Genomic DNA, 24,329 nt, shown 5'->3' on the forward strand with positions numbered 1-24,329 from the left:
CACACACACACACACACACACACACACACACACACACACACACACACCCTATCTCAATTTAGATCCTACCTGATACGTGTTTTTTAAAAGATTTATTTGAGCATACCAATGACTAAGATGTTGTTTAGTTGCTCCACACCATCAATTTTAGACAACAATTGGTTGACAACAGTGTCGTGAACTCCTGTGCTTCCGGCCATGCTTCCTCTCTGCTTGCAGATGGCATCAATTTCATCAAAGATGATGATGTGCAAACCACTGTTAGCTCCAAGCTATTGGGGTGGGAAAAGAACCAAGCTGCATGTTATCACTAAATATTATAAGTATTCTTTTGGCTGTCTACAAACAGGTAATATGCAATCTTAAAGTATACATGGTCCCTGCCCTTAGGTAGCTAACAATCTAAAGGAGAAGAAAGGAAACATGAGTATTTTAATCAATATAAATGTTTTTTTTAAGTACAAAAAATTAAATGAGGGTACTACAGGGACTGGGTAGATATGATGGGATTCAGGGTTATGTCAGGTTATTATAAATAAATTACGTGGAACATCAACTGAAACTAAATGGATGAAGATACTTAATTTAATGGAAAAAGATATGTGAAACCACTTGAGTGAAGGTTCAGAGACAAGTAGGATCCATAAATGACTAAAAGATTTTACTAACTAATTTGGGGTATAAATTAGAATAATGCCAGGGTAGATTTAGCTAGTAGGGACTTGTGAAATGCTCAGTAAGGCTTTCATATTTGTTAAGGAGGAAACTGATGAAAGATTTGGAATTGAGGGATGATGGGACTTCTAATGCACACATAGAAAATGATTTTAGTAACACACAAGTGAGATCAGCAGGGAGAGAAGTTTGAGTCAGTGAGACAAAAGTGACAGTATTAAATGTGATACTAAATTAGACTAATAACATTTCTGTAAGTGGTGATGACTGAAAAGGAGGAGTGCTATGTCTCCACAGATAAAGAGAGAATTTATTAAGTGCTTATTATGAGCTAGGCAATGTACTAAATGTTGGGAACACAAAAAGAAGAAAAACAAGATGGTTCCTACTTGCAAGGTGTTCCTAACAGGGAAGACAAAATATCAAAGGGAGCTGAAAAGCATCAGCATGGGGTAAGGGAGGGTACCCAAGGTGGGCAGGGTAGGCTGGTTCCAGAGCAGGTTTGATTTTATTACTGCCTATCACAGAGAAAGAGAAGATAAAGGAGTATCAAATATCAACCTTAGATTTCAGGTTCAGGTGACAAATTGATTATTCATGTCCAGGATGATGGAGAAACTAAAGGTAAAAGACTTAAGGGAAGTGATGAAGTTTGGTCTTGCCATTTTGAATCTGAAGTGTCAGTAGAACACCCAACTGGAAAAGTCCTTTAGAGATCAAGAAATAAAAGACTGGACAAAAAGGAAGAGAGAGAGATCCTAAGGTCATCCACTATGCACAGTGTATAAAAGAGATTACAAGAATGTATCATCTGTCCAGTAGAGCCAGAGGAATAAAACTAGGACAGACTCTGGGACAGGATTTGCTGGGCACCTAGGGAGCAGGCATAGCAAAGAGGATCAAAAAGAGATGATACTGATGAACCTACTATGTAGGCAGGAGGAGTTTTCAGTCCAAAAGTTTATGATTTGAAATACGTTATTGCTTTAAAAGGAACCAGACTCCAGGCATTTAATTTTATACAATAATGGATCATATAATCAACTAGGGTTGTACTGTTACTCTTCTCAGAGTTATTATATGTAAGGTTTTGTTGGCATTCATAGAAATTAGAGCTGGATAGAGCCTTAGAGATAACTAGGCCAACCCTCTGTTTTTACAGATGAAGAAACTAAGGCCTGGGGAGGAGATTAAATGATTTGCCGAAGGTCACACAAACAGTAAGTGGAAGGGCTAAGGTTTGAATCCAGGGTTTCCAACTTTGATTCCAGTACTCTTTCTATTACAATGTACTACATACAGTGTGTTGACTATATATGCAGCAAAGGTTTTGGAAAGTTTTACTGTCGATGGATTTTTCCTAAATTTTATAAACAAAACTATTTTCTTCAAAATTGTTCTCATCACAATTTTAAAATGGTATGCAAACCTATTTACACTTGAAAAAAATTATACTCATTTCCCAACTTCAAAGACCAAATTGGAAGATTTTGTCATCCCACCTGTGCAAAAAGACTGGAAAGAAGAACTTGAAGCTTTAATCTTAGTTCTGCCAAGGCATTTTTTATAGTAAGGTTTATTTTAATTCTCTTGTAATCTTTAAATTTTCCATAAATTAACAACTCTCATAAGTTAACACTAAAATCTATGCACATAAAAGCAGTGAAATATATCATTAAACATCTTTCATCAATACTGTATATTTTGCACAGCACAAAAAAAGGAGCTATGTCTAATTTTTTTCTGTCAATGTGCCTTATGTGACCAGTAGAATCATGGATTCCTTCTCAATCGAACCTCCAAAATTATCTGGGTATTCTGTGAAGCCAAAGACAATGAGAACACTATGTTCAAATAAATTATCACTCTGGCAATCTGCTGTGAATATAATTCATTACAATTCTGACCTTTTCAGTACCCTGCTAATCTTATGACTTGTCATCAGAATGCTTCTTCCAAGGAGCCAGTATAACTTCTATTTTTACAGGTGTGTTACTCCAAAGGAAGGCAAGTTCACAGATACAGTACTTATTGCAACACATTAGGAATTAGGTTAGGAAGATGTCAAAATTAATGTTCACAGATTAATATAGTTGAATCATCAATAAAGCCATTTCTGAAGGGTTTAAATCCTTATAAGACTATCCTGTTCAATCCACTGGCTTCTAGCTCTCTTCTTGCCATCTGAAAAATCTTTTCCCATAGAAACAAATCTGATGCTACTGAGCCCCTGGCAACAGCCTTCTGAAGAGACTGTGCTATATTTAGCTAGTATGACCTATTTGCGATTCTTCATCTCCTTCAGCCTAGACTGTCAAGAATCACAAAGGTGATGCTTTTCTTTATTCTGTTAACACTGCCCTGCCCCCAACCTACTGCATGGAGTCATTAGCTGGGTATGTTGAACCATTTCTGAATGTACAGGATGAGAAGTTGTACTGGAAAAGAATGATTATGATTATTTATATCTAAAAATCCTTTACCAGGACCCATATGTATAAGAATAGGTATACTAGCACTTTTTTTTGTAAGAAAGTAGACACTTATCTTCTGTGGAAGAGATTTTAAAATGTTATATAGATATAATGAAATATCATTGCATTATAACAAATGATAAAAGGGACAGAAAAACATGGTCAGGTTTGTATTAATTGACACGGAGTAAAGTATGCTGAACCAAGAGGATAATTTATATAAATTGACTACAACACAGTAAAGGGAAACAATTATAGAAAAATTTAAGATTTCTGATCAGTGTAATGATCAACTATGACTTTAGAAGACCTCCTGGGAGAGAGGTAAAAGACTAGAATTGCAAAATGAAACTGTATTTTGAGATATGGTCAATGCGTTTTGTATGACTATACTTTATGTTACCAAGGGAGGGCTTTTTTTTTTTTTTGGCAGGGGAGATATCAAAGAGGAATAGTGGGGAGTGATAATGGTACTACTAAAAAAGGAAGAAAATGAAGAACAATGAATTATTTAAAAATACAAAGTAGAGAGCAAAAGGAAGTTCAGAAGGGGACAACACAAACAAGCAGGGCAGTGCTTTCATGTATCATATTAAATATACTTTAAAAAAATCTATAAGTAGTAGAGAGTCAATATGAAGTATTCTTTATATTCTTTGCAAAGTTTATGAAAATTTTTAAAATAAAAATAAGTGACCAACTCAATTTTAACATTAGTATTCTCATGTTTAACTGCATGTGAATTTAGACACAGCACAAGAAAGTAATCCATGGAAACAAATGGAAATATTCACACTTTAGATTTTATAAAATGTTTCTTTACAGTAATTTTTTCACTCCTTAAAAAACAAAACAAAACAAACAAACAAAAAAACACAATTCACGGCCATGAACTAGCTTTTAAAGCAAAATAGCACTTGGTATAGTTTAAAAACAAATTTAAATAATAAAAACTATTGGTTCTGGGATTTTCTGGGAATTCAAGTTAACTAAACCCTGGAATTAAGGATTTAACCTTCACTGGTCAGGCTCTGTACCACAGCCCACCAAAGCCAATATCTCTTTGGACTCATAACCCTAGAGGTAGCCTCACTTTGAGACCTAGGACAGATCTCTAATGGTCATCATGTATAAATTAGAATGTCTAGAAACTTTTAATGATGGGCTTCAAATATTTGAAGTCTTATGAAAATAGTAACAAGCTATTTTATTCTTAGTTATCTTAATCTTATTGAAGTTATCTAATTTTTATTGAAATGAAGAACAAGAAGAAAAGTAAATGAAATTAATGTCAGTGGATGAAGTGTTGTATGTTTTAATAAACTTCAATTTTAAGCTTTAAATCAAGTTTTTTTGAACTTAGTCCAAGTACCTGCCAATATACTGATGACCCAGTTCACTTTCATGTTATCAAATTTCAATATATGACCCTTAATGTATAAATGTGTGTGTGTGTGTACACATCCTCCCAAGATAGACTTTTCTGCATTTTAAATATTTTCTGTATTAAATGTAAATTAAAAATATTTAATTTTCTGTATATATATTCACACCTTTGGAGGTAAGGTGTCAAACTACAATGGAGAGGGGTGGCTAGGTGGCACAGTGAACAGAGCACCAGCCCTAGACTCAGGAGGACCTGAGTTCAAATTTGACCTCAGACACTTAACACTTATTAGCCACGTGACCTTGGGCAAGTCACTTAACCTCAATTGCCCTGCCTCCCCCCCTCCAAAAAAAAAAAAAAAGCAAAAAAAACCCAAAACAAAACAAATCAAAAAACTACAATGGAGAGACCTAAACGTCCCTAGGATAGCTATACTCACATGCAACCATCCATCTTTGAATTCTTCTGATTGTTCAGTGGCCAAGAACATGAACATCTATCTCTTCATATAATGTAAATGCCCTTAATGTCTAATAGATAAAGTTAGCTGTAAATTATGGACTAAATAAATCTTATTTGCATGCTATACCAAAACATAAATACTATAAAATAACAATTTTCCCCATCACATATCTTAATTTTCCTTTACAATCTAAGTTACAACTAGGCTTTTTATTAACTCCTATTATTTAATGTTTACATTACCCTTCTCTGCTCTTCTTCAGCATCGGCAAAGAGTTTACGGATATTTGCCTCTGATTCCCCGACATATTTGTTAAGAATTTCTGGCCCATTGACGACCTTGGGCTCTCTCGCATTCAGCATCTTGCCAATCTGTCGAGCCAAAAGGGTCTTACCACAGCCTGGGGGCCCGTATAACAAAATACCTTTCACATGTTTGCAACCTAAAGGAGAAGCAGTAAAGTCCCAGATCAATGGATTAAAATTCAGCCTGTATTTTAGCATTCAGACATATTGAAGGATTTTTTTCTTTCCCCTTAAAGTTCAGGTCAGGTTAGGCAATATTATTTAACATCTTCTTGTACATAAAACAAGTCTTACAGAGAAAAAATTCATTATAAACACTTATTGTATGGAAAATTTGGAAATTAATCCTGTAAAACAGATTACTCAATTATATCTACAGAACACACAATTCTATCCATGAAAATGTCTAAATGTCTATGAAGAGAATATCATCTACTATTTTCACTATTCTTCAATGTAGGAGGAGGATAATTATGTTTTAAGGCAGTTGAGATACATAAGATATATATAAGATATATAAACTAGTTGTAGAAGGAACAGATTGCTCAGTCACTCTAAATACATGAAAATAGAATATAGCTAAATGGATGGTTGTGAGGCATTCCACAAGAATGGTTCAGCTCTACAGAACCATCTAATCCAATCCCTTTCATCATATAGATAAGTAAACTAGGGCTGAAAGAAGAAGTAAAGAGTTTTGCCCAAGTTCACTCAGTTTGGCAAAGTAAAGACTCAAAATTCAGGCCTTCTGAATTCCCATCCCCTTTCTATTACCCTCATAATGTCCTGTGGAGAAAACTAGACAAGTTACTACTTTGTAGCTTCCCTTACTGTCTAAATTAGTGCCCAATGCCCAATGAGTGTTGAACACTTGAAAGGGTGACCATCTATCACACAACTGACTTAGCTATAGTAACACAGCAGAAGTCAAAGTTCCACTCCAGTGGAACTTGGTTATTTTGGGGCAAGTTCCAATAAACCTCTGACAAGCCCTGGTGCCACCACTATATATTTGATGAACCACACAGCACAGTTCCCGACAGACTTATTCCATAAGATCCAGAATGCCAAGCAAGATACCATGAGGTCCTTTTGCTTATGGTCAGATTCACTTTTCAAGAAAACCACCATAGCCATTTAGTCACAGTGGCAGAACTGTCCACTTCCTCCATTCAGTTTCACAATTAACTCAACCTAATTCTACTACAAAGAAGCAGATGCTACAAAGTAATTTGTTATTAAATCTTGGTGCATCAATGATAGATACAAACAAGTCTACCTCACTTTAGAGAATGGCAAATTTCTCGAAAAGATAATCATAAAGCAAGTTTCTGTAAGCAGAATCATATTTCTGACTCCCAATAGAAAACAACGGCTATGTTCCCATCTACCCTATAATGTAAACCTTTAAAATCCATATATCTAGGGGCGGCTAGGTGGAGCAGTGAATAGAGAACTGGGCCTGGAGTCAGGAGGACCTGAGTTCAAATGTGATCTCAGGTACCAGACACTTAACACTTACTAGCCATGTGATCTTGGGCAAGTCACTTATCCCCAACTGCCCTACCTTCCCCCTTCCAAAAAGTAAAATCCATATATCTAAAGGGAAAAAGATAAAAGTGTTAATAATAATAATGTCACAAATTACAATTTTTTAAATCAAAAACTGTATTTTCGGAGGAAATACAAACACTGCTTTTAAATCTAAATTCTTTTCTGGGCCTGCTTGTTCTACCACTATTCTATTAAGTGCCTCCTACTGAAAATCTAAGCTTTATGTTAAAAACTATGGGCTACATGTTTGTATTTAACTTTATTCCCAGTGAAGGAATAAAATGCTAACTATTTAATTGAAGACAAGGCTCCAGTGAAAGCATCTGACCCTTTAAAAGAATCAATTTAGTATACTCGGGTAATTTTCTTTCAGCTAAGGATCTTGGCTTTTTCCTTTAGCTTTCCCCTGGTTATCTAGAGATTCTCTTTCCAAGAGGAACTCAGAGGAATAACCTATACTTTTCTCTTTATAGGAAGGAGAGAAGTAGTAGTCTCTTTTTCAAGCCTGGAAACAGTTCAGTCACTGGATATCATGGGCATCTATTTTAAGGACATAATCAATCCCGGTCCTTAATCTTTTCTCGTAGATGTAAAGTATTTTTTAGACAGAAAGGTTATAGCTGGTGTTCATTCACCTAAATCTCTCCACAGCATTTGGCACCCTATATCACACTGCCCTCTTTCCCTCCCTTACCCTCTGTGATTTTACACAGTTCTTGGTATCTCCTTTAAGGCTCCACTTCCTTTCTCCGCTCCCAAATGATTTTCAAGTCTCATGATCACTATCCCCAACCTGGAGTGCCATTATTCCTCCTCCTCCATGTCTTGGAAAGGCCAACTAAAGGCCCACCTGTTCAAGAAGACTTTCCTAACTCACAGTGCTTGCCCCTCTACTATAAACTCATACCACTTAGAATCTTTACTACTCATTTCACAATTAATCACATACCAACAATCTGGCTCCCAAGGTACCTTTCTGCTCCACCTCATATTTTTCCCCTTTATGTACTATATGAACAGTAGTATGGTATAGTAAAAAAGAGTGCTAGGTTTGGAGTCAGGGGAACTGCTTCCCATTCTGGTTGTGCTACTTTCTACCTGTGTGATCCTGGACAAGTCACATCTCTACGTTTCATTTTCTTCCTCTATGAAATGTGAGAATTTATAACAGGTGATTCCTAAGGTCCCTTTCCAGCTTTAAATCTTATGATCTTATGTTCTAGTGAAACTAACCTTTCCCCAATTCTGTGTTTTTGATAACACCACATCCTTCAACCAGAATGCTCTCTACCCTCTCCAACAAATCTCTGCCTGTTTAACGTTTTCATGAGAACTAATGAAAATACCTCACAGAACTAATTTATGAAACTTTTCCTGATCTTTCAGCTCTATTCTTGGGACTTCTTATAGGATGTTCTTTGTACCTCTAGTATCATATTTTGCATTATGGTTATCTATACATGTGTGACCTCCCTTACTAGACTCTAGGCTCTGAGCAGGCAAGGATAATTTTTTTTATCCTTGTAAATCCTGGCACCTAGTATAATGCTTTGTATATAATAGGTGCTTAAGTTAATTTTTTTTATATTCTTATTTTTTAACTGGCTTTTTAAGTCTTGAATCCTGAACTTTTAAAACTAAAACATAATGAAAATTTAGCCTTCTAAATGCACTGGAATTTTATCATGGGCAAATTTGGCACGGGAGACAGAATGCTCTCGGATTCCATTTATAGTTTTGTTACTAAGACACTGAAATAATTTCATTTATATTCCACATCTTTCTAACTCCCTCTAACACATGGCTAAGTGAATGCAACAAACTCCCTACAAAAAAAAAAAATTTACAAAATATCCTGCAAACAGGGCGGCCAGGTGGCGCAGTGAGTAAGAATGCTGGCCCCGGAGTCAGGAGACCTGGGATCGGTTCTGGCCTCAGATAGTTAGCACCCACACAAAATAACTGGCCGTGTAACCTTGAGCAAGTTACTTAACCCCAATTGCTTAAAAAAATACCCTGAAAACACCACAAATACATATATACATATGAGCACACTGCCAAAAGATGCAAAGATAATTTTTCACTTTTTTTTAGAAACTCTGGGTTCGTGGCCTAGTGCTTATTACTTTCATAGACAAACTGATATAAATATGCACAAAAATAGTTTAAGATATCTTGGAGAAATGCAAATTAAACAAGAAAAACATGTAAATAATGGAATAGTAATTTCAAAAAATAAATTATTTTTGTGATATCATAAAGGATGAAAAGAAAAAAGGAAACAACAAAATCAAATATATTTATGGAACTAAATCTAGTATACAGACACTTATAAATGTGAAACAGTACCAAGCTTAAGTACTGTCAGAGCAAAATATGGTTATTATAGCATTGAGATTAGTATGTTACTATTAAATTTAAAACTCTTTTTTAAAAAAAGAAACAATCTGTATGCAAAAGAGATTCACAGTTGCATATACAAACATCCTTTTCTATTCTTCTTTGTATATGGAAATGTTCATTGTTGTTAGTATCTGTCATAATTTTTTGTTAAAATCCAAACAGGTAAGTTTTTTTTTTAAAAGATCAGCATTCTGTATCAGCTGGGTTGTCAAAAAGCTGTACTTTTTTGGGTACCAATATACAACAAATCATAGGCAGATAATATCTCAGAAATCTTCAAGTTCAATTTCTCTGTTTTACAGATGAGGAAGCTACAGTCTGAAGAATTTAATTTATTTGCTCAAGAAGTTAAGAGTAAATTAATGGCACATTAGAGAAACCCTAGTCTTCTGACTACCCATATCATGCAAAGAACACATTGCTCTCTATGTGAAAATGAAGCACTATATAACTGTAAGCATATATGAAGATGTCCCCATGCTTACCTCTATAATAGTATTTACCTTATTAATAAACAATAATGAAACTAGGACTTGTTTTTATCATTTTCAAGTAGCTGATCTATTAAAGAAGGAAAACTATCTTAACATTTAAGTCAATACCAAAGACCTCCACAAGTTACAAGTGGACAGTTAATGCCTAAAAGGCATTAAAAGTGAGGCAATTAATCTCCTTCGGTTCTTTATCTTAGTCTTTATCTAAGTAAGGGATGTTACTTAACATGGATTCTATTTAATCTTTTACATTTAAATTTCAGGAAAATAAGCAATGTACAAATATTGATTATCTTAATTTTTTTAAAAGGACCTTGATGTCCAGGCAGGTGAAGTAAAGACTAGGATAGGACTAATTTTTACCAATGGTCTGTAGGAGATCCACACTCCAATTATGCTCTCAGGTCTTGGGCAATTCCTGAGCCAGACTAATGGTTGTACAAACCTCCTCTCCCCATTCAAATTGCTGCAGTCAAAATAATTCCTCTCCATTTGTTCTCAACTTGTTTCTCCTGCTTCTTCCACATCTCTTCTCCTGCCTTTCTAACCTATATAATTAAGAAATATAGTGGGTTTGTGGTATAGTCAAATGCACTACCAGAATATTTATTTACTCAAAAAAAACAAACCCCAAAATAAAATTGCTTTCAGTTTGTTACCTTTCTTATCTAATTTGTTTTTGTTAATAATGACTATAGACAGAAGTACAGTACATTCTGAATAGCTACACTAATTGAGTGTGGCAGTGAAACAGATAATCTAAAATGGTAGTTAATAAAATAATTATTTCTATTTGGCTTTGGAACTTAAGCTTCTACTTACATTTGAATATTAATATTATTAAATGATCTAGGAATTCACATTTCTTACAAGATAATCCATACTCTAAAGCTTCTACTTAGGAGAAGCTATAAAGCTGTCCAGAGTCTTCACCCAATTCCCTTGCTTAGTTCCTCTCTGCTACACAAACTACTCAGGAAAGCTACATGACATCTCAGACTAATACTACATGCCAGCCTAAGGAGAGGTACCTTTCATCTTCTTGTGACTTGATTCAAAGATTCCCTGGAGACAGGGGAGGTAAGTTTAAACTTTATTTGAACGATCCCCTATGGGTAGGTTAGGTTGCCTGGGTAGCTTAGCCAAGCTCTTACTGAGTTATAGGTTATAGCTTGGTGTATATATGCACATCTGTTTAGGAGTTAAGAGCCCTAACATCTCTGGAGGCTGAGAACTTTGGATGGTCAAGATCTGCCTCGGAGAGGTAGAGAAATAGTTTTGCCTAGGCTATTTAGTTTAGCTAATTGTCTACATTCACAAATATAACTTACTTAAGAATACAGAAAGTCATCCATTTAAATACAAGTGTTAGTAATTATTAATTTTAGCAATAATTGTTTTTGCTACAATTTTAGAAATAAATTCCAATAACATTTATTATTCAAGGTATTGGCAAAAAGGCATAGTACCTACCTCCCAGGGTTGTGAGGATAAAGTATGGTAAACTACTTTGTAAATCTTAAAGTACTACATAAATGCTAGTTGCTATTATTAGCATTAATAGCAATACCTATTATTAGCAAAAAGGAAAAGGAAAAAGCATTTATTAAGGACCTGCTATGTGCCAGGAACTATGCTACTTGCTTTACAAGTATTATCTCATTTGATCTTTGCAACAAGCCTATAAGATATGTGCTGTTATTATCCCCATTTTACAGTTAAAGAAACTGAGGCAGATAGCAGTTAAGTGACTTGTCTAAGGTCACAGAGCTAGAAAGTTCGAATTTGAACCCAGGTCTTCCTGATGTCTTGGGGCAGCTAAGTCACTCAGTGGGTAGAATGCTGGGTCTGAAATCAGGAAGACTCATCTTCCTGAGTTCAAATCTGGTCTCAGATACTTATTTAGCTGTGTGACCTTGGGCAAGTTACTTAATCCTTTTTGCCTCAGTTTCCACATCTGTAAAAATGAGTTGGAGGAGGAAATGGCAATTCACTCTAGTATCTTTCCCAAGAAAACCCAAATGGGGTCATGAAGAGTTAGATACAACTGAAAAACAAACTTCCTGACTTCAATTCCAATGCTCTATTCACTGTGCCACCTAGCTGTCAATGATGAAATAATCAAGTGGTAGTTGTACCTTATCATATGACCTCCAGATATACTGAAAAATAGAGGTGAAAAGGCAAGTTTTGTGTTCATCACTGTCACCTCCAGGTCCTCCCTATTCCATTAGCACTTAACAACTACACCTCTCTTTGAAGTTCACTCTATCTAGGCATATTATTCTGTCTAGAACAGGGTTATCTACCAGTCTTGTCGTTCTCCCTCTTGTCTCAGGCAGTTGCAGTCTTCCTCTCTATTCCAATCTTAGTTCTTGTACCTGAGGACTTCAACTTATGTCTTGATATCCACTAGACTATTCCTGCTCAGTTCATCAACCTTCTCAACTTCCATTATCTGCCCCTTCACTCAAACTCATTCATAGGTCTGGTCATATCCCTGGTCCCATCTCATCCCACAAATGTTTCATTTCCTCAGTCTGTGACTCAAAAATTCATCTATCTTCCCATAACATCCATCCTTCCACCTTTCTTTCTGTCCTCTAGTCATTCCCCTGCTAACTCATCTTTCTTGACCTCTTTGCAGCACGATGCTGTTGTTAAATACTCCCTCTTTCCTGGATTTTCATGGCAACTCATCCTCCTCTCACCTCTCTGATTGCTCCATCTTGGTCTCCTTTCCAGGATAATCATTCTTACCCCATGCTCTATGTTTGAGTGAAGCCCCAGGCTTTGTCCTGGGCCCTCTTCTCTCTATACTTTCTCTGTGAAATCATCAGCTCCTAAGGATTCAATTTTCATATCTATGTGGATGACTCGCAGCTATGCACAGATTATCTCCTTCTTGGGCTCCATCTAGTCCCACCTCTCCAGTGGTGCCCTGGATATCTCAAACACATGTCTGAAACCAAAATCAAACTTTTTATCTTTCAAGTGCTACCAACCCCTACTCCCAACTTCCCTATTTCTATTGAAGAAATGATCATTCTCCAGTCATTCAGGTTTGGAAGATACATTTGGAACCTACATCCATGATCCTTCTGTCATTGACCCAACAATTGTCAAGTCTGGGTGATTGGACTTCTACAAGTACTTCACTTGGTGATTCTACTGTTATGAGACAAATATCCCTTTCTTTCACTCACATGGCCACCACCCTAGTTCAGGCCCTCAACACTGTTCACCTAGACTACAACAGTCTTCTAATTGGTTTCCCTGAACCCAATTCATGCCAAAATGATATTTCAAAAGCACAAATTTTACTTTGTCATTCCCTGGCTCAACAAATTTCAGTGGTTCCCCTCTGCAAGCAGGATAAATTCAAAACTCTTCTGTTTGGCATCTAAAGCCCTTCAAAATCTGGCTCCAGGCTATCTTTCCAAAATGACTAAATTACATTTTACTATTCTACACACTCTACATTCCAGGTGCTGGGCCATCTCCAGTCATCCTGAACTATATCTTGCCACTGGACCCAGATGACTCCGGAGGAGAAAGTGAGGCTAGTGACTTTGCACATCCCTCCCTCATTTAAATCCAATTCACTTGTAAGTCATGGCATCACCTTCCTGATGCCGTGGTCTTTGAATATCCCTGGTCCCATCAACAAGCCCTTCAAACAACATTCCAGTCAAACTGTCCTCCTTGCTATTCCCCCCACATGTGACACTCCACCTCTCATATAACTGTACAGATGTATTCCACATCTGGGATGCTCTTCTTCCTTACCCCAGCTGTTACTGCCACCATTCCTTCACTGCCCCCCCCCGAATATGTTTTTTTCCAGTAACATAATGTAAGCTCCTTGAAGACAGAGACTATACATTTTCAGTTCTATATCCATAACACCTAGCGCAGCAATTGTTATGTAGCAGGCCCTTAATAAATGACTTTTGACTGATTAAACAATGTAAAAACCATGGTGATATCAACTAAAAATTAAGTGAGCAATACTCATTAGAAATTTATTATAATGCTGGCCCCTCAGGTTCTCCCAGGAAGTGAAATACCCCAAACACCTGATAAGGCTTTTCACCTCTACAGCTATACTGTATGAAATTCAATGGGATTGAAAAACAGTATTCATGATCAAATGCCAGATAGACAAAAAAAATCAGAGAAATCGTGTTAATATCATGGAATCACAGAATTTCAGAGTTGAAAGGGACCCTAGTGATCACCTACTCCAGCCCATCCCCAAAGAGAATTTTCAGAAATAACAAACCCAAGCAGCGTCATGCAGCATTGTGCCTCCTAGGCAGTCCTTCCTGCTTGTAGCCAGTTCTAATGGTGCAGAAATGTTCCCTGACTGCAGGCCTAAACTGGATTCTTTGCAACTACCAACTGTTTCTATCTCTGCCCTAGGGGGCCAAAAAGAACAAATCAAACTTCTCTTCCCCAGAACAGCCCTTCAAATATTTGATGAGAGCTATTATGGCTCAATATCTCATCAAGTCTCCGGAGAAGAAAAAAATACCACTTTTCAAGATGAATTTTATTAAGTTACACCTCTCCCCCCAAACCAATCCATGTTCTTCAACAAACATTTATTAAATGCCTACTATCACAGTAAGGCACTGTTCTGGCTGCTGGGGATACAAAAACAAAATAATCTCTACCCTCAAGGAGCTAATATTCCACTGAAACTTTCATTTAAGAGCTCACTAACAGTGGGCACTTTGTGGCTACTAATTTGAGCTTCTCTATGATCCCTAGGTTAATATTATTAATGGATTTTTCCCTTAAATTCTTGTATCTTGCCTTTCACTTCCCAGATAAGTTGGAAAATTTTTATTATTATGCCAAAGTATGAAAAAAAATCCGGGAAGTATTTTCATAGAGGATGTATCCTATGTTGTTGGCACTTATCTGTGATGTAACATGTCCATTTTAAAAGGAGTTACTTGTGCAGTTTTATGCTCTAAAATTATACCGACTATTCCACATCACCACAGGCTCTCCTATGCCTCCCTAGCATAAGGAAAATAGGTACTGTACACCATTCCTCCTCTCTTCTATCTTCCTCTCTCAGAAGTGTTATGAATCCTTCAATCTAAAAAAAATGAAGGCAGTTCTACTACAATGCTTTTTTGAAAAGAGGAATTTTTTCCAAAAAAAATTGATACATTAGAGAACACTTTTAGCATAATGAAAATTCTGAGTTGGTTTATGCACAATTTCTTATGTGAGAAAACTGCACCACTTCCAACCCCCACTTCTATAAGCAAACTTCAGGTCTTTGTTAAGGTAAAGAAGTATATTTATTGTGCACCTTCTGGTGTAGGAAGAGATGTATATTTAGGAGGACTCACCCACCCCCCACTTTCTCTGGCCCTCAAAATGGAGTTTGGGACCTGCCCATCTTGCTCAAGAGCCTAAGACTGCCAGTCCAGCCTGCAGGTCGCAGAATTAGGACAAGCAGCAGCCCAAGGCTGTAGAGGGCTGATGGCCATGGAATCTGACACTACTTACTGTAATATTTATCTCTTTCTTAACCATTTAACATATCTTTTTTTTTGCCTTTTTTGGAGGGCAACTGGGGTTAAGTGACTTGCCCAAGGTCATATGGCTAGCTTTTTGTGTTAAGTGTCTGAGGCCAGATTTGAACTCAGGTCTTCCTGACTCCAGGACGGGTGCTCTATTCACTGCACCACCTAGCCTCCCCTACAACCATTTAACATATCTAAAACTGTGCTACCATTTTTTATTAAGTTCCTATCTTTGTTTAATGTGTCACTCAGTGATGAAGATTTTGACTGTGTCCCTCGCCCCATTTTCCCTACTGGCACTGAGGTTTGTATTTCATGACTTTGCATAGTGCAATGCTTTTGAGAAATTCATATATTGAGTTATAGCAGAACTGACTATGTAACCATTTAGACATGCAGGGGATATGATCACTAGACTGAGAATTATGAAAAGTCTTAATTAACATGCCCTACACATATCTTAAAATTATGAGGGTCTAATCCTCTATATGTAATGGGATTTAATCCACTATAATGAGGTGACACGCTCATCACCTCTGGAGAGAGTAAACCTATTTAACATTTACTACATTCTAGTGCTTCAGATAAGTATGATCTTGTCCTTTAAATATTTCACAGGTAGCACTGTCTCACTGGTACAATAAAAAGTGTAATGCTTCTTATTTGCAATCTTTCAAAGAAATATTAAAAAAACAGTAAAAAGTTTGCAATAGTTAAGCTCTTCTTTTGGGGAGAAAAACATTAAATCTACTCTGTTTTCATAAGAGATGTTATCTAGGGGAGTTCTATTCAGAAAAATTAGTCAGTCAACTTTCAGGCATCCAAAAGGGAAAAAATTGGGTCAAACATTAATTTCATGTAAGAATGAGCAGGATGATAATAAATTAGAAGTGATCTCTGTCAAATTAGTGTCAGAATAAGGAGTGCTAAATTCATTTTGTGGGCAACATGAGCTAGGTAGGATAAGTGTGAAGTGGAATTTGAATGATGACTGATGCTTAAAGGGGAATCCCAAGAACAGATACTAAATGTAATGCAGACAGATCCACAATGTTCACAGATGAGAAAGTCTATCAAAAGGCAACTGACAAGTCAAGACATATTCAAACAAAACAGGCTTATAGTTTTTCCCTACAGATGTATGTGCAAAAATGGATTTGAATACTAAGTTTTATGTAATGAATGCATGCACCTGCACAAAGTGCAATCATAATCCAGGGTAGTCTTTTCAATGCCAATTCCCTATTCAAGAGGATGACTGATTCCAACTGTGCTAGGTTACTCTTAATTTTATTCTTAATAAAGTGTCTGACTATTGTCTTTATGAGACCCACCCCACTCCCACATTTTTATATCCTTTATAATATGATCTATGTTTTATATGTACTCAAGAGTTTCTATTAATCTCTTCTGTTCTACCTAATAACTCGAAGTCTAGACCAGGGGACAGCAAATTATGTTAGGCTGTCTACTTGTTTTTATATAGCCTCATGAGTTATGAATAGTTTTTATGTTTTTAAACAAAGTTTTATTGTATTTTCAAATGCAAAAACCATTCTTAACTCCCAGCTGAACAAAAATGGGGAGATGGATTGGATTTGGCCCTCAGCCTTTAGTTTGTTCATCCCTGTTCTAGAGGATGACTTCTATCAACTCACAAAATAAGTAGTCTCTTCTCTGCTTTGAAACACTGACATTAAAACTGCTAGCCATCTGAGCTTCTGCTTAGTATAAGTATTATCCTCCTTCTTGATCAATCTACAAGGAAAGGAAATATGAAAGACCAAGATCACAACTCTACCCCACCTGAGCAGACAGGTCTTTTATCACCAGCCTCTAGGCACCATTTTGTCTAGTAGGGACTTGCAGGAACTCCAACTCTAAAATGCCAGGAGCACTTTATGTTGAAGTAGATAATGAAAAAGTTCCTGATGCCCTGAGCACCAAGGATTGTCTTATGAATTCCCACCTGGCCAAACAGCTGGATAAGGGTGTCTGTCACCTAACTGGTCTATATCCAAGTAATACTATTGAGATTTAATATAGATCATTTCATTAGATAGTCTAGAACTAAAGATGGGCTATGTGCACCAACTCTCCAAACTAATCTTTGCTGACGCTCCCACCCTTTACACTCCCTTATAGGGTGTGCCTGGTATTTCAGACATTCTTGACAACAAACATCACGCATCTACTATAGCAGGTCCCACCTTGCTGCCACCTGGCAGCAATGCACCTTTTAAAATTTCAGAACTTTAAAGGTCTTTTTGCTTCCTTCCCACAATTTTGTTTATTTCCCAATATAAACTTGATTTGCCTTTCATACAATTTACCCATTCCTTCCTCCTATCTAGAAAGTCCACTCCACTTTTATTTTTTGCCAATTCACTTTTCTCTTTCTTCCTCTTTAAACCTCACCTAAGAAAACTTCCTAAAATGCAGAATGAGATTTCAGTCTCATCTCAGCACTTACATAACAATGTGCGGAGTCTATGTCACTTTTAAGTCTTAGAGGACTTTCTCTACAACAATCCTCTAAGCGTAATAATGCCAGTGATTTATACCCTATAAAGTTAGTTAAGTATTCTTAAGCTTCTAAACATATTTAACCAACATAAATGGTAACCTGCTTGAGAACAACTACTGCATGCTTTTTGTTTCTTTAATAATCACTCACAAAAAATGAAGACCCAATTAATTTTGGGTACAGAGTGATCACTCAAAAACCATGGCTTGGTGAACTGAAAGTATAGCTAGAATAGCTAGAAGGTTGCAGTAAAACTCAAGGCATAAGGTATGAGCACAACAAAATGGAAAGGAATAAAGGCACTGTGCAAAAAGAATTGGCAGGGAATTGGGACTGGGAATGGGGAACCAGAGAGACAAGAGGTGAAAATAAACATAAGGTTTTATTTTTAGGGATGAAAGTGTTATCTACTACTGAGGATAACTGTAAAGGGGTCACTGCTTTTGATAGGAGATGATAAGTTTAATAAACACCTATGGAACTGAATGATATAAATGTGGTTGTTTTATATATTGAAGAATATCTAATTAAAGATAATGGCAAAATCTAGAGATACAACCTAATAAAATGCATAACACTTAATATGGAACTTACATATAAGAGATTAATGATAATTTTCAGTTGAATGAAAGAATGTTAAATACCTAACTAGAGGTTATGAGAAGTGAAGATGTAGATTTTAATAGTTATCTATTTATTGACGGTAGTTGAAACCACATGAACAGATTAAAAAGTTCAGTGAGTGTTAAGAACAAAGAGAAAAGTGGCACAGTAAATACAGCACCAGCCCTAGAGTCAGGAGGACCTGAGTTCAAATATGGCCTCAGATACTTAACACTTACTATATATGTGACCTTGGGCAAGTCCCAATTGCCCTGCCCTCCCCTGTCCAAAAAGCAAAAAAAAAAAAAAAAATTAAAAGAACAAAGAGAAGAGTACCAACTACTGAACCTTAGGGAATGTACATTGTTAATGGCTATGAAGGAGGAGAATCAGCAAAAACAGTCAGGAATGTGAAATGAATGGGAAAAAATACATAAAAGGCAACTGTCAATCAATATTTATTTAGCACCTACTGTGTGCCAGCCACAGTGCTAAAGGTGTCAGGACAACAAATAACAAAAAGCCAATTCCTCCCCTCAAAGGGATTATAATCTAATGAGGAAAGACAATACAGAAAAGAAAACTGAAAGAGAGAGGACAGAGGGGTGGGGGTGGGGTACCCATCACAGGCATGGGAGCATGATGTTTGGGGAATTGAAACCAAGTTTAGTCACTGAGGGAAAGAATTATCTGGAAAGTTCTGAACCCTTATAAAGGAAAGCTTTGGGAGGAATTTATCCCTCTGTTCTCCAGGCCTCCAATCAATCAATCAATCAATCAATCAATCAACCAACCAACCAACCAACCAACCAACCAACCAACCAACCGTAAGAGTGAAATATATCAAGAATGAAAAGAGTTTCAAATGAAGGGAATAGTTAAGAGAATCAAATGGAGCTGGGAAATCAAAAGGGATAAGAAACAAGATATTTCTTTAAAAGGAACTTACAACTGAGAGTTCTTTTTCTTAAACTAGTAAGAATGGAAGTCAAACTGCAAAGTGTTTAAAGACAAAATACTGAGGATGGAGCGTATGGGAATGTAGGTGACTAATAAAGTGTAACCATAAAGGGTAGATGACAAATGACAATTAAAAAAGGGCTGTTAGGCTGAAGGAAAGTTCTCACAGTATATAGTAGACTTTAAGCTAAAACAGTACTTTGGTTTTGGGCATCATCTCCTCAGCACCTGCCTTGCACATAGTAGGTACTTAATAAATATTTGCTGAGTTCACTACATTGAAAGTCCAAGTATATTTAGTCAAAAGAAAAGAAACCAATTAAGACCTAAAAAATTTTGAGAAGTGAGAGACAGAAAAAAGACAGAATAAAAAACTCAGATGTATAGTAAAAAAAAAGCCTATAAAATTTGGTGTGGTATGGAATTAGTTACCATATCTTCTTACTTTTAGAAAACAGGCAAACAATAAACATTTATTAAGCACCTATTACTGCCAGATATTGTGTTAAAAGTTAATGATACAAAAAGAGGCAAAGACAGTCCTTGCCCTTAAGGAACTTAGAATCTAATGTAGGAACAACATGTAAACAAATGTATACAAAGTAAGCTATATATAGGATGAATAGGAAATAATTAACAAAGGGAAGGCACTAGGAATTAAGAGCAGTTGGAGACTTCCAGTAAAATATAAGATTTTAGTTGGTACTTAAAGGAAGCTAGGAAGGTCGGTAGGCAGAGTATAGGAGGAAGAACATTCCAGGCATGGGGAACAGCCAGAGAAAATGCCCAGAAGTCAAGAGCTTGGGGTATGTTGTTCGTGTAACAGCCAGAAGGCCAGTGTCACAGCATTGACGAATACATGTAAGGTATAAGAAGACTAAAAAAATAGGAGAGGGCTGGGTCACTAAAGGCTTTAGAAACTAAATAGAACATTTGTATTTGATCCTGGTGGCAACAGAATTTATTAAATAGGGCTTGACATGACTGGACCTATGCTTTAAGAAAATTAGTGGCTGACTGAAGGATGGACTGGAGTGAGAAGAGTCCTGAGACAGGCAGACCCACCAGGCTACTGCAACAGTCCAGGCATGAGTTAATGACCACCAGTACTAGAGTTGGGCAGTATCAGGGGAGAGAAGAGGACGCATTAGAGAGCTGTTGCAAAGGTGAAATCAACAGGTATTGGCAATAGGTTGGAAACTGGATTTTGGGAGTGATAGTGAGAAATCCAGGATATCTCCTAGTTTGTGGGCCTGAAGGACTGGTAGGATGGATTACCTTCTATGATAATGGGGAAGGTAGGATGGGGTGAGGAGAGGGGAGAGTTTAGGGAGAAAAATAATGAATTTTGTTTTGGAGTGTTAAGATGTCTCCTGGAAGAAATTTGTACACGATTACAGACACAACGTATGTGTGATGACCAACTTCGACAGACTGGACTCTTCTCAGCATACAAGGTTATAATACAACTCCAAAAGACTCATGATGGAAGGAGATGTCTACATTCAGAGAAAGAACTAGAAAGAACACAGTTTGAATGCAGGCTGAAGCAAATTATCTGCTCTCTTTCTTTTTTTGGTTTGGTTTTGTTTCCTCTTTCCCATTGTTCATTCCATTGGTTACAATCCTTCTTTACAACCTGACTAATATCTAATGTGAAAGTATTTGCAGATCCTATACTTGATTGCCTGCTGCCAAGGGGAGGGGGGAAGGAGGAGAAAATTTGAAACTCAAGGAATTGTGGAACTGAATCTTGTAAACTAAAAGTAAACAAACAAATTAATAAAGACCAAAAAAAAAATGCCAAAAAAAAAAAAAAGGATGTCTCCTGGACATCCAGTTTGAGATGTCTAAAGCAAGGTGGAGATATAAGATTGTCAGCACAGAGATTGGGATAGGATAGGTATCTGAGAATCATCAGCATAGAGATGGTCATTAAATTGATTCGAGTTGAGATCACTGACTGAAGTAGTATAGAGGGAGAAGAAAAAGACTGTCTAAGACAACCCCAGGAGATACCACTGGTTAGAGGATGTGATCTGGATGAGGATCTAACAAAGGAGAAAGAGAAGGAGAGATTCAATAGGTAAGAGGAGAACCAAGAGAGACTGGTGTTCCAAAAACCTAGAGAGAATAAAGTATCAAGGAGGAGGGAATGATGGGCAGTGTCAAAGGCTGTGAAAGGTCAAGGAGAATGAGGACTGAGAAAAGGTCAATGGATTTGGCAACTAAGAGATCACTGGTAACTTTGGAGAGATCAGTTTCAGTGCAACAAGACTGGAAGCTAGAATTTTAAGAGTTAAGAAGAGAGTGGGAAGAGAGAAACTGGAGGAGGCACCTGTTTAGACAGCCCTTCTGAGTTTAGTTACAAAAGGCAGAAGAGATATAGGACAATATAGGAATAGAAGATTAAAATGAGGGTTTTTGCAGAATTTTTTTCAGTGTGATATTCTCTACTCTTTCCCCCCCTCTTTGCAGGGTACAAAAAATTAATGATCCTTACTAGAAGGATATTTTAAAGAATATATCCTGTTGGGGATTGGGGTGGGAAGGCCAAGGTTTGAACACAAGGGAAGACACCAATACTACATCCCTGTTACTCCATAGGAGAAAAAGGTATAAAAATATGTGACCAACAGCATGCAGAGAACCAAATCTTTGCTCCCACTTTCTAAGGATACCACTTCCCATATTTTACAAAGAAGCTATTAAAGTGAGAGCAGAGTCAAGATGGCAGGGTAGAAATAGGACTTCTGCACGGCTCCTGCTCCTACCTCCTCCAATTCATGCAAAAAATGACTCTAAACAAACTTTGGAGCTACAGAACCCAAAAAATGACAGAGAGAAGCTAACTTCCTGCTAAAGACTTCATGAGCCCGTGGTTTTAGCCTCAGGGCGGCCACAACGAGCTGCCGGCTGGAGGGACTTCAGATAACCAGCAGCTGTGGCACTTTCCAGAATTATCACCCCATAGATGCTAAGGACAAAGTGAGAGGTCAGTGCAGTGTGGACTTTGGGATCTGGGAGTTTGGTCGACCTTTGGCCCCTGGAGGGAGAAGCTGCTGAGGCACTGCAGCTGTGCAGCCGCCAACTCTTGAATGCATCAGAACTCCTGGCCTGCAGATTGTAGGGGAACCAAGCCACCAGTCTGAGGGGTAATCACTCTTGCTTTAACCTGCTTAGATATGGATTGCAGTCTAGGGTGGAGGTCCTGGGGTGTGCAACCAGCTCGCCAGAGCATGTGGAGGCTTCAGAGAGGGCACCCAACTAATAGCTCCAGCAGCTAAGAAAACCCCAGTGATTGGGACAAAACTCCCCTCTCTGGTAGCAGAGTCCTACTGTGGCAAAAATCTCAAAAGTCAAGTAATTGAGTGGCAACATGAGCAAGCAAAGGTAGTAAAGCAAGCACAGCAATCTGACTTTACACTACTATTTTGGGGACAAAAAGGATTAAGACATGGAAAAGGAGGAAGACAATGAAGTCAGACCTCCTGCACCAAAAGCTTCCAAGAAAAATATGAGCTGGTTACAGGCCATAAAGGAATTTAAAAAGGATTTTGAATACCAAATTAGAGAAGTATAGGAATAATTGGGAAGAGAAATGTGAACAATGCATGAAAGTTATGAAATGAGAGTCAACAACCTAACTGAGGAAAATAACACCTTAAAAAACAGACTAACTCAAATGGCAAAAGAGGCTCAAAAAGGCAATGAGGAGAAGAATGCCTTAAAAAGTCAAATTTGCCAGATGGAAAAAAAATCTCAAAAGTTCAATGAGGAGAATCATGGCTTCAGAATTAGACTGGAGCAAATGGAAGCTAGTGACTTTATGAGAAATCAAGATACTATTAAACAGATCCAAACATATGAAAAAAATAGAAGGCAATGTGAAATATCACACTGGAAAAACCACTGACCTAGAAAATAGATCCAGGAGAGATAATTTAAAAATTATTGGACCACCTAAAAGCCATGATCAAAAAAAGAACCTAGAAACCATCCTTAAAGAAATTCTCAAGGAAAATTGCCCTGAGGTTTTAGAACCAGAGGGCAAAATAGAGGTTGAAAGAATCCACTGATCACCTCTTAAAAAAGATCCCAAAAAGAAAACTCCTTGGAATATTATAGCCAGGTTCTGGAATTCCCAGATCAAGGAGAAAATATTATAAGCAGCCAGGAAGAAACAATTTGAATACTGTGGAAACACAATCAGGATAACACAGGATCTGGCAGCTTCTACACTGAAGAATCAAAGGGCTTGGAATATGATATTCCAGAGGGCAAAGGAGCTGGGATGAAAACCAAGAATCACTTACCCAGCAAAACTGAGTATCATGTTTCAGGGGGAAATATGGTCATTCAGTGCAACAGAGGACTTTCAAGTATTCTTGCTGAAAAAAACCAGAATTGAATAGAAAATTTGACATTTGGATACAAGAAGCAAGAGAAGCATGAGAAGGTAAACAGGGAAAAGAAATCATAAGGAACTTATCAAAGTTGAACATTCCTACATGGAAAAACGATAATTGCTACTTATGAAGCTTTTCTCAGTATGAAAATAATTGAAGGGAATAGAAATGTACATATATATATACATACACATACATATATATGTCTACATAGGAGGATATATAGGCATATGAATACATATGTGAATGTGTGTATATATGTGTACAGGTATACATAGACAGAGGGCACAGGGCCAATTTAATAGGAAGGGATGATACTTAAAAGGTGAAATTAAGAGGTGAGAGAGTAATATAATAAGAGGAGATTGGGAGAAACAGAATGGGTTTAACTATCTCATATAGAAGAGGCAAGGGAAAACTGTTACAATGGAGGGGAAGAACAGGAAGGTAAAAGGGAATGAGTCAACCTTATTCTCATTGAATTTGGCTTAGGGAGGGAATAACATACACACTAAATAAGGTATTT

The 24,329-nt window shown here is 37.1% G+C and overlaps 1 protein-coding gene across 2 annotated transcripts in view; it reads right to left on the reverse strand.

Moving 5' to 3' along the window:
• The window catches only part of LOC138152432 (vesicle-fusing ATPase), a 217,056-nt gene that overhangs the window by 109,221 nt on the left and 83,506 nt on the right, over positions 1-24,329 (reverse strand). For both annotated transcript variants that reach the window (XM_069076202.1, XM_069076203.1), the window contains exons 9-10: positions 5,242-5,441; positions 107-272 (exon numbers count right to left, since the gene is read on the reverse strand). In XM_069076202.1, the coding sequence (XP_068932303.1) occupies positions 107-272; positions 5,242-5,441 (366 nt within the window). The remainder of the gene's footprint in view (positions 1-106; positions 273-5,241; positions 5,442-24,329) is intronic.

This window comes from Petaurus breviceps, unplaced genomic scaffold (genome assembly GCF_028583685.1).
Source record: "Petaurus breviceps papuanus isolate PSGF00001 unplaced genomic scaffold, PetGlider_PUasm1.0 90925, whole genome shotgun sequence".
Classification (NCBI taxonomy): Eukaryota; Metazoa; Chordata; class Mammalia; order Diprotodontia; family Petauridae; genus Petaurus; species Petaurus breviceps.